This window comes from Entelurus aequoreus, linkage group LG16, assembly GCF_033978785.1.
Source record: "Entelurus aequoreus isolate RoL-2023_Sb linkage group LG16, RoL_Eaeq_v1.1, whole genome shotgun sequence".
NCBI classification, from domain to species: Eukaryota; Metazoa; Chordata; class Actinopteri; order Syngnathiformes; family Syngnathidae; genus Entelurus; species Entelurus aequoreus.
Window position 1 is genome coordinate 13,206,220 of NC_084746.1, and position 18,724 is coordinate 13,224,943.

The window sequence follows — 18,724 nt, forward strand, 5'->3', positions numbered from 1 at the left end:
ACTTTTTTATGTAAAATTATTACTTTTTTAATGCATAGTGGCATTTGTCATATAAAATTCCGACTTTTATCACAATATTGCCATTTTTTTTTGTTGTTCTTGTAAAATAGTGTCATTTTTTGAGTAAAATTGTGACTTTTGTCATAATTTTGCCGTGCAAAATTCCGATTATCATTATAATATTGCCAACATTTTAAAGTTTTCTTATAAAATTGTGACTTTTGTTGAGTAAAATTACGACTCTTTTCATAAAATTGCCAAAATGTTCAGTTTTCTTGTAAAATTGTGACTGTCATTGAGAAAAATTCCAACTTTTATCATAATATTGCACAAATGTTCAGTTTTTCTTGTAAAATTTTGACTTCTGTTGAGTAAAATTTCGACTTTTATTATTATAATACTGCCAACATTCTAAGTTTTTCTTGTGAAATTCCAACTCATTTTTCACAATAACCTTTTTTATATTTGCATACTATGTATATATTATTAATGTTGTAAATACACATCTTTATATATCAAGAAGGTAACTAATACAAGTGTGTGTGTGTGTGTGCGTGTGTGTGTGTGTGTGTGTGTGTGTGTGTGTGTGTGTGTGTGTGTGTGTGTGTGTGTGTGTGTGTGTGTGTGTGTGTGTGTTCTTGTATTTCTACCCTTCTTGAGACATGAAGAAGGAAAAGTATCTTCCATATGAGGAGGTGTGAACAAGTGATGACATAAATCATGGTCCCAATAACATTGCATCTAAAAGAGAATGTCTCATTAGCACCCCTGCTGGTGACATCTATCAAAACTAGAGTGGTCAAATTGGCTGTGTCACTTTTTAAAAGTGCTCCCCTTCTGGTCAACATATGAAATAACAAGTGTGTGTAAACATTTGAAGTGCTCCCCCTCTGGTCAACATATGTACTAACGTGTGTGTAAGAAATTAAAATGCACCCCCTTTGGCCAAAATTAATAGAAATAAAATAAAATAAATATGTATATAGGGACATACTGTAATAACAATTAATAATGAAGATTAAAAACCAATTACAAAAAAAAAACTTATAGCAGTCTTTTCCTCACAATGTGTCGACTTTTTTTAAATAAAATTGGGAACAATTTCTCATATTCTTTCTGTTTCTGTAATATTGCAATATTTTCTCCTAAAATTATGACTTTTTTATGTAAAATTATTACTTTTTTAATGCAAAGTAGTGACATTTGTCATATAAAATTCCGACTTTTATCACAATATTGCCTTTTTTTTGTTGTTCTTGTACAATAGTGACATTTTTGGAGTAAAATTGTGACTATTATTATAATATTGCCAAAATATTTAAGTTTTCTTATAAAAATGTGACTTGTTGAGTAACATTGCGACTCTTTTCATAAAATGTTAAGCTTTTCTTGTAAAATTGCGACTGTTATTGAGTAAAAGTCCAACTTTTATCATAATATTGCACAAATGTTCAGTTTTTCTTGTAAAATCTTGACTTCTGCTGAGTAAAATTTTGACTTTTTTTATAATACTGCCAAAAATTTAAATTATTCTTGTGAAATTGTGACCTTTTTCTTGTGAAATTCCAACTCATAGTATTGCATAGTATTTATATATTATTAATGTTGTAAATACACTTCTTTACATATCTAGAAAGGCTGGTCCCAAAAAGGAGGGATTTTTCGGAGGTCTCAAGAATACAAGATTGTGTGCGCGTGTGTGTATGTGTGTGTGTGTGTGTGTGTGTGTGTTTGTGTGTGTGTGTGGGAGGAGAGAACTTGACGTGGAGGAGCCAGGAGGAGCTAATGAGGCAGGCTGACATAGATGTAGTTGCTGCATGGATGATGGTTGCTACACACGTGCTCCAGTGTGACACGCAGAAGAGGCTCGACTATGTTTGTCATTTTTAGTCGACAAAATGTGATGAAACACACGAAATGCACACAAACTAACTGCTTCTCCCGTGAAGAAAAGCCAAAGCATTTCAGCGTTTCTTGAGTCACAATTGGCTAAGGTTAGGGCCAAACATTACGGAATGGCCAATCAGAGGCAAGATAAGGCCAGGAAGTAAAATCATAACAGACACTCATGTCACATGACCATTAGGGAGTCCGAGACAGAGGGACGCTTCAAGCTGACCACTCAAATTTAGTCCATATTTAGACACATGTATGCCTTTAGAGAAAACTAAACCTTAGTTTTTAGTTGTTGACTCTGTAGACCACAATCATAAGTGCTCTCTTCATCTAAGAGGTGGAACACAAATGTAGGAACACACATTAAGGTGACTTCAAGTCGAGTGGATCTAGTTAATGTTGTGAGAATCCAGTCCATAGTGGATCTAACATAATAGTGTGAGTCTAGTCCATAGTGGATCTAACATAATAGTGTGAGTCCAGTCCATAGTGGATCTAACATAATAGTGTGAGAGTCCAGTCTATAGTGGATCTAACATAATAGTGTGAGAGTCCAGTCCATAGTGGATCTAACATAATAGTGAGAGTCCAGTCCACAGTGGATCTAACATAATAGTGAGAGTCCAGTCCATAGTCAATCAATGTTTATTTATATAGCCCTAAATCACAAGTGTCTCAAAGGGCTGCACAAGCCACAACGACATCCTCGGTACAGAGCCCACATACGGGCAAGGAAAAACTCACCCCAGTGGGACGTCGGTGAATGACTATGAGAAACCTTGGAGAGGACCGCATATGTGGGTAACCCCCCCCTCTAGGGGAGACCGAAAGCAAAGGATGTCGAGTGGGTCTGACATAATATTGTGAAAGTCCAGTCCACAGTGGATCCAACACATCAGCGAGAGTCCAGTCCATAGTGGGGCCAGCAGGAAACCATCCTGAGCGGAGACGGGTCAGCAGCGCAGAGATGTCCCCAACCGATGCACAGGCTAGTGGTCCACCCGGGGTCCCGGCTCTGGACAGCCAGCACTTCATCCATGGCCACCGGACCTATGCAACTCCCCCTCGCAAGGGACAGGGGAGAAGAGGAGAGAAGAAAAGAAACGGCAGATCAACTGGTCTAAAAAGGGGGGTCTATTTAAAGGCTAGATTATACAAATGAGTTTTAAGATGAGACTTAAATGCTTCTACTGAGGTAGCATCTCTAACTGTTACCGGGAGGGCATTCCAGAGTACTGGAGCCCGAATAGAAAACGCTCTATAGCCCGCAGACTTTTTTTTGGCTCTGGGAATCACTAATAAGCCGGAGTTCTTTGAACGCAGATTTCTTGCCGGGACATATGGTACAATACAATCGGCGAGATAGGCTGGAGCTAAACCGTGTAGTATTTTATACGTAAGTAGTAAAACCTTAAAGTCGCATCTTAAGTGCACAGGAAGCCAGTGCAGGTGAGCCAGTATAGGCGTAATATGATCAAACTTTCTTGTTTTTGTCAAAAGCCTTGCAGCCGCATTTTGTACCAACTGTAATCTTTTAATGCTAGACATAGGGAGGCCCGAAAATAATATGTTACAGTAATCGAGAGGAGACGTAACGAACGCATGAATAATGATCTCAGCGTCGCTAGTGGACAAAATGGAACGAATTTTAGCGATATTACGGAGATGAAAGAAGGCCGTTTTAGTAACACTCTTAATGTGTGACTCAAACGAGAGAGTTGGGTCGAAGATAATACCCAGATTCTTTACGGAGTCGCCTTGTTTAATTGTTTGGTTGTCAAATGTTAAGGTGGTATTATTAAATAGATGTCGGTGTCTAGCAGGACCGATAATCAGCATTTCCGTTTTCTTAGCGTTGAGTTGCAAAAAGTTAGCGGACATCCATTGTTTAATTTCATTAAGACACGCCTCCAGCTGACTACAGTCCGGCGTGTTGGTCAGCTTTAGGGGCATGTAGAGTTGAGTGTCATCAGCATAACAGTGAAAGCTAACACCGTATTTGCGTATGATGTCACCTAGCGGCAGCATGTAAATACTAAAGAGTGCAGGGCCAAGAACCAAACCCTGGGGAACTCCGCACGTTACCTTAACATAGTCCGAGGTCACATTGTTATGGGAGACACACTGCATCCTGTCAGTAAGATAAGAGTTAAACCAAGACAAGGCTAAGTCTGACATACCAATACGTGTTTTGATACGCTCTAATAAAATATTATGATCGACGGTATCGAAAGCGGCGCTAAGATCAAGAAGCAGCAACATAGATGACGCATCAGAATCCATCGTTAGCAATAGATCATTAGTCATTTTTGCGAGGGCTGTCTCCGTAGAGTGATTTGCCCTGAAACCGGATTGAAAAGGTTCACAGAGATTGTTAGTCACTAAGTGTTCATTTAGCTGCTGTGCAACAGTTTTTTCGAGAATTTTGGAAATAAACGGAAGGTGGGAGACCGGTCGGTAGTTTACCATGAGGTCAGGATCGAGGTTAGGTCTTTTGAGCAGAGGATGAATAACCGCTTTTTTGAATGCTAGGGGAACAGTGCCGGAGGAAAGTGATAAGTTTATAATATTTAACACTGATGGACCTAATAATACAAACAGTTCCTTGATAAGTTTCCCAGGAAGTGGGTCAAGTAAACATGTTGTTTGTTTTATCCCACTTACACGCTGTAATAATTCCTCTAATGTTATTTCATCAAAAATAGAGAGACTATTTTGGAGGGCAGTGTCCGTCGTATATACAGTCGTATTTGTGTTAATAGAACCCAGTTGTAGCTGGGATGCGTTGTCTTTAATCTCCTTTTTAATGAGTTCAATTTTCTTATTAAAGAAATTCATAAAATCATCTGCCGAGTGGGTGGAGCTACTGGGAGGAGTCCCTTGTTGGGTTAGCGATGCTACTGTACTAAACAGAAATTTAGGATCGTTTTTGTTGAGGCGGATGAGATTTGAGTAGTATTTAGCTTTAGCTAAGGTAAGCATGCGTTTATAAGTTATTAAACTATCACTCCATGCTTGATGGAAAACCTCACGTTTAGTCGCGCGCCATTTGCGTTCCAGCTTTCTACATGATAATTTATGAGCTCTAATTTCTTCTGTAAACCATGAGGTGCGCCTTTTAGGGGCCCTTTTTTGCTTTAGCGGTGCTATATTATCAATAATTTCACGCAAGGCATCGTCAAAGTTGTTAGTGAGGTTATCAATAGAGCCGACATAATTTGGGAATGGTGCCATTACCGAAGGCAGTAGGTCAGCAAGAGTCATCGTTGTGGCAGCATTAATGTTGCGGCCGCTATAGCAGTTATTATTATTATTAGCTTGTTGACAATGAGTCAAAACTTCAAATTTTATAAGGTAATGATCGGACATTACTTTAGTATACGGAAGTATCATAACTTTGGAGGTGGTGACACCCCTGACAAGCACTAGATCTATCGTATTACCGTTGCGATGCGTGGGTTCATTTATTATTTGTGTAAGACCACAGCTATCAATTATGGTTTGGAGCGCCACGCACTGAGGGCCTGATGGGGTATTCATATGGATATTAAAGTCCCCCATTATGATTATATTGTTGGCGTGCGTCACTAGATCAGCAACGAACTCTGAGAATTCACTGATGAAGTCCGAATAGGGCCCAGGGGGGCGGTAGATAACAGCCAGGTCAAGAGGTAGCGGTGTGACAGACCTCATAGTAAGCACCTCAAACGATTTATATTTATTATTTAGGTTAGGGGTAAGGTTGAAATTTTCATTGTATATTAGTGCGACACCTCCTCCCCTTTTAAGAGGACGGGCAACATGCGCATTCGTATAGTTAGGAGGAGATGCCTCATTTAGCGCAAAAAATTCGTCTGGTTTGAGCCAGGTTTCGCTGAGACCAATGACGTTAAGATTGTTGTCTCTAATGACCTCGTTAACTAATAACGCCTTGGGAGACAATGATCTTATGTTTAAAAAGCCCATATTATAGGTATTGGGCTGTTTTGACGAGTTTTTGTTAAGATTATCCGTAGAAGCAATATTAACAATGTTGCGTTTATTATGCGTAGTGCACTTTAAATAGTTTCGACCATATCTAGGAATCTGGATCTAACATAATAGTGTGAGAGTCCAGTCCATAGTGGATCTAACATAATAGTGTGAGAGTCCAGTCCATAGTGGATCTAACATAATAGTGAGAGTCCAGTCCATAGTGGGGCAAGCAGGAGATCATCTTGAGTGGAGACAAGTCAGCAGCGCAGAGACATTCTTTTAGACCAGTTGATCTGCCGTTTCACTCAAGATGATCTCCTGCTGGCCCCACTATGGACTGGACTCTCACACTATTATGTTAGATCCACTATGGACTGGACTCTCACTATTATGTTAGATCCACTATGGACTGGACTCTCACACTATTATGTTAGATCCACTATGGACTGGACTCTCACACTATTATGGTAGATCCACTATGGACTGGACTCTCACACTATTATGTTAGATCCACTATGGACTGGACTCTCACACTATTATGTTAGATCCACTATGGACTGGACTCTCACACTATTATGTTAGATCCACTATGGACTGGACTCTCACCCTATTATGTTAGATCCACTATGGACTGGACTCTCACACTATTATGTTAGATCCACTATGGACTGGACTCTCACTATTATGTTAGATCCATTATGGACTGGACTCTCACATCTGGGGTCCCCTCCAAGGTTTCTCATTGTCATCCCATGAGTAGCGATCAGTCAAAAGGAGGCTGCGTAATAAACCTGAATGGTCAGAGTGTTCTTCTTCTGCTGTGCTCCTGTTTCCCCACACTGTCCAAACACTCCATCACTTCCTGCCGTCTGTCGCCCGCCACCCGCCAAAGCACGCCAGACTTAGTCGCCAACTGTCTGGTAGGAGACACTTAGGTCTTTAGAACACGTGTGCGACTCCCGTCCAGTCCTTCTATTGTCGGGAGTCCCAGGTTCTTAGACGGACAGGAAGGAAGCGTCTGATCCGCCCCAGGAAGCGAGGTCAGGTTTAAAGGATTGGAAGGTTTAAAAAAAAATGACCCTTGTGTAGTCCGACGTGTGTGTGTGTGTGTGTGTGTGTGTGTGTGTGTGTGTGTGTGTGTGTGTGTGTGTGTGTGTGTGTGTGTGTGTGTGTGTGTGTGTGTGTGTGTGTGTGTGTGTGTGTGTGTGTGGCCAGGAAGTTGTACAAATAGATAAGCATTCTATTAGGGTTGTCCCGATACTAATATTGTGGTATCGATACTTTTAAAAATAAAGGAGACCACAAAAAAGTGGCATTATTGGCTTTATTTGAACAACAAATCTTAGTGTACATGAAACATATGTTTATTATTGTAATTTAGTCCTTAAATAAAATAGTGAACATACTAGACAACTTGTCTTTTAGTAGTAAGTAAACAAACAAAGACTCCTAATTAGTCTGCTGACATATGCAGTAACATATTGTGTCATTTATACACCTATTATTTTGTACACATTATGAGGGACAAACTGTAAAAATGTATTATTAATCTACTTGTTCATTTACTGTTAATATCGGCTTATTTTCTGTTTTAACATGTTCTATCTACACTTCTGTTAAAATGTAATAATGACTTATTCTTCTCTTCTTTGATACTTTACATTAGTTTTGGATGATACCCCACATTTAGGTATCGATCCGATACCAAGCAGCTACAGGATCATACATTTGTCATATTCAAAGTCCTCATGTGTCCGGGGACGTATTTACTGACTTTATAAACATAATATAAATTTTTTAAAAACGAAAAAAGATTTTGTGATGCTAAAAAATATCGATGTAATCATAGTAGTATCGACTAGATACGCTCCTGTACTTGGTATCATTACAGGGGATGTCAGGTGTAGATCCACCCATGGCGTTTGTTTACATTGTGACGCCGGTGAGCTACGGTGTATAGCGAAGCATGTTTAGCTATTCCTCGTCCTCCAGTGATAATGGTACTTGTTCGAAACTCACTTTATTTGTCGCCATGGAGGCCAGGATTAGTGATTTAGTTTTAAAGCACCTCTTCCCTGAGGGTGTTTCAGTGTTATAACTTCACCTTTATCTTTACTTTTTAAGCCAAAATGCGTCCGTTCTCCCTTTTCTGTCTACACACTGTGTCTGCTTGTAAGTACTCTGTGTGTGTGCGCTGCCGAACATGCTCCTCCGCTCGTAAAACCAGCAATGTCATGACGTGACGACAAGGCACCGTCATGCCCGTTAAAAAAAAAAAAAAAAATGGGGTGGTGACCGGTACTTTTTAGAGGCGGTATAGTACGGAATATGATTCATTAGTATTGCGGTACTATACTAGTACCGGTATACCGTACAACCCTACATTATATCACACGTACAAGAATCAGGTGCAGCACAGAGGCTGAATCAAAACTAAAAACATTTGGTGTTTCTTTAAAGTTGCAGTCAAGTGGAAACACAAGTTGCCTCTACATTGAAGATATTATCATATTTATTTGATTTATGACACCTAAAGACTTACAAAGTTTGCAGACACATAGATGTGATGAAAATAGTATCAATCTAAAACAGGAGTTGAGAACGTGCGCTATAGAAATTGACGGCCACACAGTAGTTGATCAAGTAACCGTAAACCAGGGGTGTCCAAACTTTTTCCACTGAGGGCCGTACACGGAAAAATTTAAGCATGCGGGGGCCATTTTGATATTTTTCATTTTCAAATCTTAATAAAATATATGGATTTTTTTTTTTTTTAACCTTTAGGGCTCCCGGGGACCATAAAGGGTCTCAGTCATTAAAATGTAAAAAATAAGTCAAATTATTATTATTTTTTATTTAACGCTTACAGTAAATCTCTATATCAACTTCAGGTTGATATAAAGTAAAAAAAAAAATAAAAAAAAAGGTTTTATGCCTTTTCTGTCAAAGACAACTTTGTTTTTTATAGTAAAACTGAAATATGCATTATTTAGTCATTAGAGCCCTAAAAGATCAATAATGCAGAACACCATTGATTTAAATTCTTTAATATTTTTGAGTAATCACAGTGAAATGTTAAATAAAATACTACTAAATATATTTGGGATCCAAAAGGTCCCCCACTCATAAAGTGATACATTTTTATTAGTTTTTTTTAAAACTTTTAACACTTAAATTACGAGATCAACTTCAGATATATCTGTCCATTTTACGTTTGAACTATTATTTTGTTTGTATTATGCTCTTTTGTCAAATAAAACTTTGATGTTTTTTTTTATGGCAACCACACAATATATCAATCAATCAATCAATGTTTATTTATATAGCCCTAAATCACAAGTGTCTCAAAGGGCTGTACAAGCCACAACGACATCCTCGGTATGCAATATTTTTTCCACGTAAAACATTTTAAAGTGATATTTTTTAAGTAATAATTCATTATAACATAGATTTTTTGTCTTTTTTTTTTTTTTTAGCAATGGCAAAAAAAAAGAAAAATAAACAAAGACAAAAGAAAAAAAACAGCCTGCATGGCAGCTTTGTGTCAACATTGCAACTTTTTCTTGTTAGATTTCACCTCATTCCACTTTTTTTAAATGTTTTTTTAAATTTTTGCAATATTATCAATTTTGAAATTTTTGCAGAATGTGTGGCGGGCCGGTAAACAATTAGCTGCGGGCTGCAAATGGCCCCCGGGCCGCACTTTGGACACCCCTGCCGTAAACAAATGTCCATCCCAAGGTGCGTCCCTAGCTCTAAATTTCCCTTCTGTGCTCGCTATGGTTGTGAAAAGTATCGACACTGTCAGGTTCAAACACCGATGACATCTATTAAACAGACAAGAAGCAAGGAATTAAACCGAGACAGGATTCAATTTAGCTCAACGAGGAGAAACGCGTAGACCTGTACCCTTGTGCAGTGTCGTCCCACGCTCGAAAGGTTGCACGCCTCCTCTTTTATTTGGACTTTCCCTGATTACATAGCTGTTTCTAAAGGAAGGGGGGGTCGTAAACAGCCGTTGCCCTCGGTCGCAAAACAGTTCAAAGAAAAGATGCCTGGAGCTCGCGTCAGGTCCTGCTTCCTCTCCGCTTTGTAGATTTCACGTCAAGATGAGATCTTCCTGTGGATCGCGATAGATCGAAGAAACCGACACCTTCATGTCGCTTCCCATCCTACGCAGTGGAGTTTTACAAGCCTTTTGCTTGGTAGGATCAAAGACAGCTTTTGTCCTCTCGCCGGGAACTCGCGGCAACACAAAGTTTTGTGACAACTTAGATACAATTACTCTGACAGACACTTTGTACCAATTCGATACTTTCTCATTGCGTTTGTTGCTGTATGTAAAAATGGCGCCGCGTCCTTCTTGTCCTTCAATGCTTCCCTCTTCTTCTCACCTTTGCGCTACTTTCAGTACTTCTTTGTGCACCCGTTTGAATCTGCACGGCAACCACGCAATTTTCCCTTTTGTCTCCAAAATCAGTCCTATCCTTCTGTCAGTGCGGAATACTGTGCAACACCCGTCCTTGGAGGACGGCGTCAGCACTGAGTCAGCGCTGGAGAACAACGCCTGCCGTCTTCAGAACATGAGCCAGTGTTTCCATATATTGACTTATTCATATTAGCCCGTCAGAATGCGGATTTGGTCTCGTTCACCTTGCTTATAAACAAATAATGGAAGCATGGCGTGAGTGTAGGTGTGGCGTAAGCCCGCTTCACAACACACCTCACTCATACCAGAAATGACCTCTGACTCACTTTGTTGGTACAAACCCCGTTTCCATATGAGTTGGGAAATTGTGTTAGATGTAAATATAAACGGAATACAATGATTTGCAAATCCTTTTCAACCCATATTCAATTGAATGCACTACAAAGACAAGATATTTGATGTTCAAACTCATTAACTTTATTTTTTTTTGCAAATAATAATTAACTTAGAATTTCATGGCTGCAACACGTGCCAAAGTAGTTGGGAAAAGGCATGTTCACCACTGTGTTACATGGCCTTTCCTTTTAACAACACTCAGTAAAGGTTTGGGAACTGAGGAGACACATTTTTGAAGCTTCTCAGGTGGAATTCTTTCCCATTCTTGTTTTATGTACAGCTTAAGTTGTTCAACAGTCCGGGGGTCTCCCTTGTGCTATTTTAGGCTTCATAATGCGCCACACATTTTCAATGGGATACAGGTCTGGACTACAGGCAGGCCAGTCTAGTACCCGCACTCTTTTACTATGAAGCCACGTTGATGTAACACGTGGCTTGGCATTGTCTTGCTGAAATAAGCAGGGGCGTCCATGGTAACGTTGCTTGGATGGCAACATATGTTGCTCCAAAACCTGTATGTACCTTTCAGCATTAATGGCGCCTTCACAGATGTGTGAGTTACCCATGTCTTGGGCACTAATACACCCCCATACCATCACACATGCTGGCTTTTACACTTTGCGCCTATAACAATCCGGATGGTTCTTTTCCTCTTTGGTCCGGAGGACACGACGTCCACAGTTTCCAAAAACAATTTGAAATGTGGACTCGTCAGACCACAGAACACTTTTCCACTTTGTATCAGTCCATCTTAGATGAGCTCAGGCCCAGCGAAGGCGACGGCATTTCTGGGTGTTGTTGATAAACGGTTTTCGCCTTGCATAGGAGAGTTTTAACTTGCACTTACAGATGTAGCGACCAACTGTAGTTACTGACAGTGGGTTTCTGAAGTGTTCCTGAGCCCATGTGGTGATATCCTTTACACACTGATGTCGCTTGTTGATGCAGTACAGCCTGAGGGATGGAAGGTCACGGGCTTAGCTGCTTACGTGCAGTGATTTCTCCAGATTCTCTCAACCCTTTGATGATATTACGGAGCGTAGATGGTGAAATCCCTAAATTCCTTGCAATAGCTGCTTGAGAAAGGTTTTTCTTAAACTGTTCAACAATTTGCTCACGCATTTGTTGACAAAGTGGTGACCCTCGCCCCATCCTTGTTTGTGAATGACTGAGCATTTCATGGAATCTACTTTTATACCCAATCATGGCACCCACCTGTTCCCAATTTGCCTGTTCACCTGTGGGATGTTCCAAATAAGTGTTTGATGAGCATTCCTCAACTTTATCAGTATTTATTGCCACCTTTCCCAACTTCTTTGTCACGTGTTGCTGGCATCAAATACTAAAGTTAATGATTATTTGCAAAAAAAAAAAAAATGTTTATAGTTTGAACATCAAATATGTTGTCTTTGTAGCATATTCAATTGAATATGGGTTGAAAATGATTTGCAAATCATTGTATTCCGTTTATATTTACATCTAACACAATTTCCCAACTCGTATGGAAACGGGGTTTGTACATATATATACTGTATTTTCCGGTCTATAGGGCGCACTGGCGATGAATGCTCTATTTTTTAATCTTTTTTCATATTTTTCGCACCGGATTATAAGGCGTATTAAAGGAGTCCTAATAGTAATAATAATAATAGATTGTATTTGTAAAAAGCACTTTACATTGAGTAAACAACCTCAAAGTGCTACAGTGTATTAAAAAAATAAAAAGATGATTAAAAAATGAAATAAAAAATAGAACAGCCAAATAGCTAGAACTAGTATGCATATATCTAAAAAAAAAAGGCTTTTTTTAAAAGAAGGGGTTTTAAGCCTTTTTTAAAAGCATCCACAGTCTGTGGTGCCCTCAGGTGGTCAGGGAGAGCGTTCCACAGACTGTTCGTAGCTTTGTCCTCGGAGGTTGGAGGAGTTTAGTCTGTCCGGAGCGGAGGTGTCGTGTGGAGGATTTGGGGGTGAGCAGTTCTTAGAGGTAGAGGGGGGGGGGGGGGGGGGCATTTCCATGGAGGCACTGGTGGGTTAGTAGGGAGACTTTGTATTCAATCCTGAGTGGAACAGGAAGCCAGTGAAGGGATTTGAGAGCTGGTGTGATATGGTCCTGTTTCCGCACTCTCATCAGGATCCTAGCAGCACTATTCTGTATGTATCGCAGCTTCTGGATCCTCTTGCTGGGGATCCCGACAAGAAGTGCGTTGCAGTAGTCTAGCCTGGACTAAAAGAGTTGATTTTTTTAAAACGAGGAGGCACACCACAGAAACGTTAAAAAATGAAACTCCACCAGGTTGTCTTTTTTTTGTTTGAGTCTGTTGTTGTTTTCCTGTGTGTAGTTGCTTTAGTTCCTGTCTTGCGCTGTTATTTTGGTGGCTCTTCCTGTTTTGTTGGTGTTTTCCTGTAGCAGCTGACCTGCTTTGTATTGGCAAACAACGCTATTTCAATTGTGTGGACGCTTCCCTTCTTTGTGGGGACATTGTTGATCGTAAGTCTTTGCTGTCGTCCAGCATTCTGTTTTTGTTTACTTGGTAGCCAGTTCAGTTTTACTTTCGTTTTGCATAGCCTTCCCTATGCTTCAGTGGTTGAAAAACACTGGCATTGATGATGTTTTACAGATCATCTTCAAGCCGCTTTCGGACAGTCGCTTCAGGTGGGCGGTCTCATTTACGTGCCTCCACTTCGACAGCGTCTTCTCCCCGTCATCTTTGTTGCAGCGGTGTAGCGTGCAAGGACGGGAGTGGAAAAGGCGGGCAAAAGATGGAGCTAACTGTTTTAATGACATTCAGACTTCTCCTCGTCATCTTTGTTGTAGCCTGTAGTTTTGAGCGCTTTCATAGCGAGTCTACTAAGTAAGAACTTTACACTACTTTATATTAGAAATGGCAATGTCACATAACAAGAAGATAGAGAAAAAGGAGGAGCTTATTGACTACAAGGGCGGACGCGTGCAAATTTTCGAGACTTATGCAGATCCCAAATGCACAAGGACGGGAGTGGATGAAGTGTCACAAGATGGCGCTAACTGTTTTAATGACATTCAGACTTTATTTCAATCATTAACAGTGGCTCACTAGTGCAACAACAACAACACTGGAAATGTGTCCCGTGAAAAACCGTCCGACCGGTTCTCTCTAATAACTAAAGTTCCTTGGGTGAATAATGTAAACTCACTACACCGGTATGTTTTAGTGCTTTAATGGCGAGTTTACTGACAGATATAAGTAAGAACTTTACACTACTTTATATTAGAAATGGCAACAGTGGAGGATGAATGTCACATAACAAGAAGATAGAGAAAAAGGAGGAGCTTATTGACTACAAGGGCGGACGCCTGCAAATTTTCGAGACTTATGCAGATCCCAAATGCACAAGGACGGGAGTGGAAGAAGTGTCACAAGATGGCGCTAACTGTTTTAATGACATTCAGACTTTATTTCAATCATTAACAGTGGCTCACTAGTGCAACAACAACAACACCGGAAATGTGTCCCGTGAAAAACCGTCCGACCGGTACTCTCTAATAACTAAAGTTCCTTGGGTGAATAATGTAAACTCACTACACCGGTATGTTTTAGTGCTTTCATGGTGAGTTTACTGACAGATATAAGTAAGAACTTTACACTACTTTATATTAGAAATGGCAACAGTGGTGGATGAATGTCACATAACAAGAAGATAGAGAAAAAGGAGGAGCTTATCGACTACAAGGGCGGACGCGTGCAAATTTTCGAGACTTATGCAGATCCCAAATGCACAAGGACAGGAGTGGAAGAAGTGTCAAAAGATGGCGCTAACTGTTTTAATGACATTCAGACTTTATTTCAATCAATAACAGTGGCTCACTAGTGCAACAACAACAACACCCGGAAATGTGTCCCGTGAAAAAACGTCCGACCGGTACTCTCTAATAACTAAAGTTCCTTGGGTGAATAATGTTAACTCACTACACCGGTATGTTTTAGTGCTTTCATGGTGAGTTTACTGACAGATATAAGTAAGAACTTTACACTACTTTATATTAGAAATTGCAACAGTGGAGGATGAATGTCACATAACAAGAAGATAGAGAAAAAGGAGGAGTTTATCGACTACAAGGGCGGACGCCTGCAAATTTTCGAGACTTATGCAGATCCCAAATGCACAAGGACATGAGTGGAAGAAGTGTCAAAAGATGGCGCTAACTGTTTTAATGACATTCAGACTTTACGTCAATCAATAACGGAGCAGCATCTCCTTATCCGTGGCTCACTAGTGCAACAACAACACCCCTAAATGTGTCCCGTGAAAAAACGCCCAACCGGTACTCTCTAATAACTAAAGTTCCTTGGGTGAATAATGTAAACTCACTACACCGGTATGTTTTAGTGCTTTCATGGCGAGTTTACTGACAGATATAAGTAAGAACTTTACACTACTTTGTATTAGAAATGGCAACAGTGGAGGATGAATGTCACATGACAAGAAGATAAAGAAAAAGGAGGAGCTTATTGACTACAAGGGCGGACGCCTGCAAATTTTCGAGACTTATGCAGATCCCAAATGCACAAGGACGGGAGTGGAAGAAGTGTCAAAAGATGGCGCTAACTGTTTTAATGACATTCAGACTTTACGTCAATCAATAACGGAGCAGCATCTCCTTATCCGTGGCTCACTAGTGCAACAACAACACCCGGAAATGTGTCCCGTGAAAAAACGCCCAACCGGTACTCTCTAATAACTAAAGTTCCTTGGGTGAATAATGTAAACTCACTACACCGGTATGTTTTAGTGCTTTCATGGCGAGTTTACTGACAGATAAAAGTAAGAACTTTACACTACTTTATATTACAAATGGCAACAGTGGAGGATGAATGTCACATAACAAGAAGATAAAGAAAAAGGAGGAGCTTATTGACTACAAGGGCGGACGCCTGCAAATTTTCGAGACTTATGCAGATCCCAAATGCACAAGGACGGGAGTGGAAGAAGTGTCACAAGATGGCGCTAACTGTTTTAATGACATTCAGACTTTATTTCAATCAATAACAGTGGCTCACTAGTGCAACAACAACAACACTGGAAATGTGTCCCGTGAAAAACCGTCCGACCGGTACTCTCTAATAACTAAAGTTCCTTGGGTGAATAAAGTAAACTCACTACACCGGTATGTTTTAGTGCTTTAATGGCGAGTTTACTGACAGATATAAGTAAGAACTTTACACTACTTTATATTAGAAATTGCAACAGTGGAGGATGAATGTCACATAACAAGAAGATAGAGAAAAAGGAGGAGCTTATCGACTACAAGGGCGGACGCGTGCAAATTTTCGAGACTTATGCAGATCCCAAATGCACAAAGCCGGGAGTGGAAGAAGAGTCAAAAGATGGCGCTAACTGTTTTAATGACATTCAGACTTTATTTCAATCAATAACAGTGGCTCACTAGTGCAACAACAACAACACTGGAAATGTGTCCCGTGAAAAACCGTCCGACAGGTTCTCTCTAATAACTAAAGTTCCTTGGGTGAATAATGTAAACTCACTACACCGGTATGTTTTAGTGCTTTCATGGTGAGTTTACTGACAGATATAAGTAAGAACTTTACACTACTTTATATTAGAAATGGCAACAGTGGAGGATGAATGTCACATAACAAGAAGATAGAGAAAAAGGAGGAGCTTATCGACTACAAGGGCGGACGCGTGCAAATTTTCGAGACTTATGCAGATCCCAAATGCACAAAGCCGGGAGTGGAAGAAGAGTCAAAAGATGGCGCAAACTGTTTTAATGACATTCAGACTTTACGTCAATCAATAACGGAGCATCATCTCCTTATCCGTGGCTCGCTAGTGCAACAACAACACCCGGAAATGTGTCCCGTGAAAAAACGCCCAACCGGTACTCTCTAATAACTAAAGTTCCTTGGGTGAATAATGTAAACTCACTACACCGGTATGTTTTAGTGCTTTCATGGCGAGTTTACTGACATATATAAGTAAGAACTTTACACTACTTTATATTACAAATGGCAACAGTGGAGGATGGATGTCACATAACAAGAAGATAGAGAAAAAGGAGGAGCTTATCGACTACAAGGGCGGACGCGTGCAAATTTTCGAGACTTATGCAGATCCCAAATGCACAAAGCCGGGAGTGGAAGAAGTGTCACAAGATGGCGCTGACTGTTTTAATGACATTCAGACTTTATTTCAATCAATAACAGTGGCTCACTAGTGCAACAACAACAACACCCGGAAATGTGTCCCGTGAAAAAACGTCCGACCGGTACTCTCTAATAACTAAAGTTCCTTGGGTGAATAATGTAAACTCACTACACCGGTATGTTTTAGTGCTTTCATGGCGAGTTTACTGACAGATATAAGTAAGAACTTTACACTACTTTATATTAGAAATGGCAACAGTGGAGGATGGATGTCACATAACAAGAAGATAGAGAAAAAGGAGGAGTTTATCGACTACAAGGGCGGACGCGTGCAAATTTTCGAGACTTATGCAGATCCCAAATGCACAAGGACGGGAGTGGAAGAAGTGTCACAAGATGGCGCTAACTGTTTTAATGACATTCAGACTTTACGTCAATCAATAACGGAGCAGCATCTCCTTATCCGTGGCTCACTAGTGCAACAACAACACCCGGAAATGTGTCCCGTGAAAAAACGTCCGACCGGTACTCTCTAATAACTAAAGTTCCTTGGGTGAATAATGTAAACTCACTACACCGGTATGTTTTAGTGCTTTCATGGCGAGTTTACTGACAGATATAAGTAAGAACTTTACACTACTTTATATTAGAAATGGCAACAGTGGAGGATGAATGTCACATAACAAGAAGATAGAGAAAAAGGAGGAGCTTATCGACTACAAGGGCGGACGCGTGCAAATTTTCGAGACTTATGCAGATCCCAAATGCACAAGGATTGGAGTGGAAGAAGTGTCAAAAGATGGAACTAACTGTTTTAATGACATTCAGACTTTATTTTAATCAATAACGGAGCAGCATCTCCTCATCCGTGGCTCACTAGTGCAACAACAACACCCGGAAATGTGTCCCGTGAAAAAACGCCCGACCGGTACTCTCTAATAACTAAAGTTCCTTGGGTGAATAATGTAAACTCACTACACCGGTATGTTTTAGTGCTTTCATGGCGAGTTTACTGACAGATATAAGTAAGAACTTTACACTACTTTATATTAGAAATGGCAACAGTGGAGGATGAATGTCACATAACAAGAAGATAGAGAAAAAGGAGGAGCTTATCGACTACAAGGGCGGACGCCTGCAAATTTTCGAGACTTATGCAGATCCCAAATGCACAAGGACGGGAGTGGAAGAAGTGTCAAAACATGGCGCTAACTGTTTTAATGACATTCAGACTTTACGTCAATCAATAACGGAGCAGCATCTCCTTATCCGTGGCTCACTAGTGCAACAACAACACCCGGAAATGTGTCCTGTGAAAAAACGCCCAACCGGTACTCTCTAATAACTAAAGTTCCTTGGGTGAATAATGTAAACTCACTACACCGGTATGTTTTAGTGCTTTCATGGCGAGTTTACTGGCAGATATAAGTAAGAACTTTACACTACTTTATATTAGAAATGGCAACAGTGGAGGATGAATGTCACATAACAAGAAGATAGAGAAAAAGGAGGAGCTTATTGACTACAAGGGCGGACGCGTGCACATTTTCGAGACTTATGCAGATCCCAAATGCACAAGGACGGGAGTGGAAGAAGTGTCACAAGATGGCGCTGACTGTTTTAATGACATTCAGACTTTATTTCAATCAATAACAGTGGCTCACTAGTGCAACAACAACAACACTGGAAATGTGTCCCGTGAAAAAACGCCCAACCGGTACTCTCTAATAACTAAAGTTCCTTGGGTGAATAATGTAAACTCACTACACCGGTATGTTTTAGTGCTTTCATGGTGAGTTTACTGACAGATATAAGTAAGAACTTTACACTACTTTATATTAGAAATGGCAACAGTGGAGGATGAATGTCACATAACAAGAAG

The 18,724-nt window shown here is 40.2% G+C and overlaps 1 protein-coding gene across 1 annotated transcript in view; it reads left to right on the forward strand.

Moving 5' to 3' along the window:
* Positions 1-10,493, forward strand: part of LOC133630609 (SPRY domain-containing SOCS box protein 4-like) — an 81,420-nt gene extending 70,927 nt beyond the window's left edge. Inside the window, exon 3 of the mRNA XM_062022196.1 lies at positions 10,369-10,493. Within this exon, the coding sequence (XP_061878180.1) occupies positions 10,369-10,493 (125 nt within the window). The remainder of the gene's footprint in view (positions 1-10,368) is intronic.
* The last annotated feature ends 8,231 nt before the right edge of the window (positions 10,494-18,724 follow it).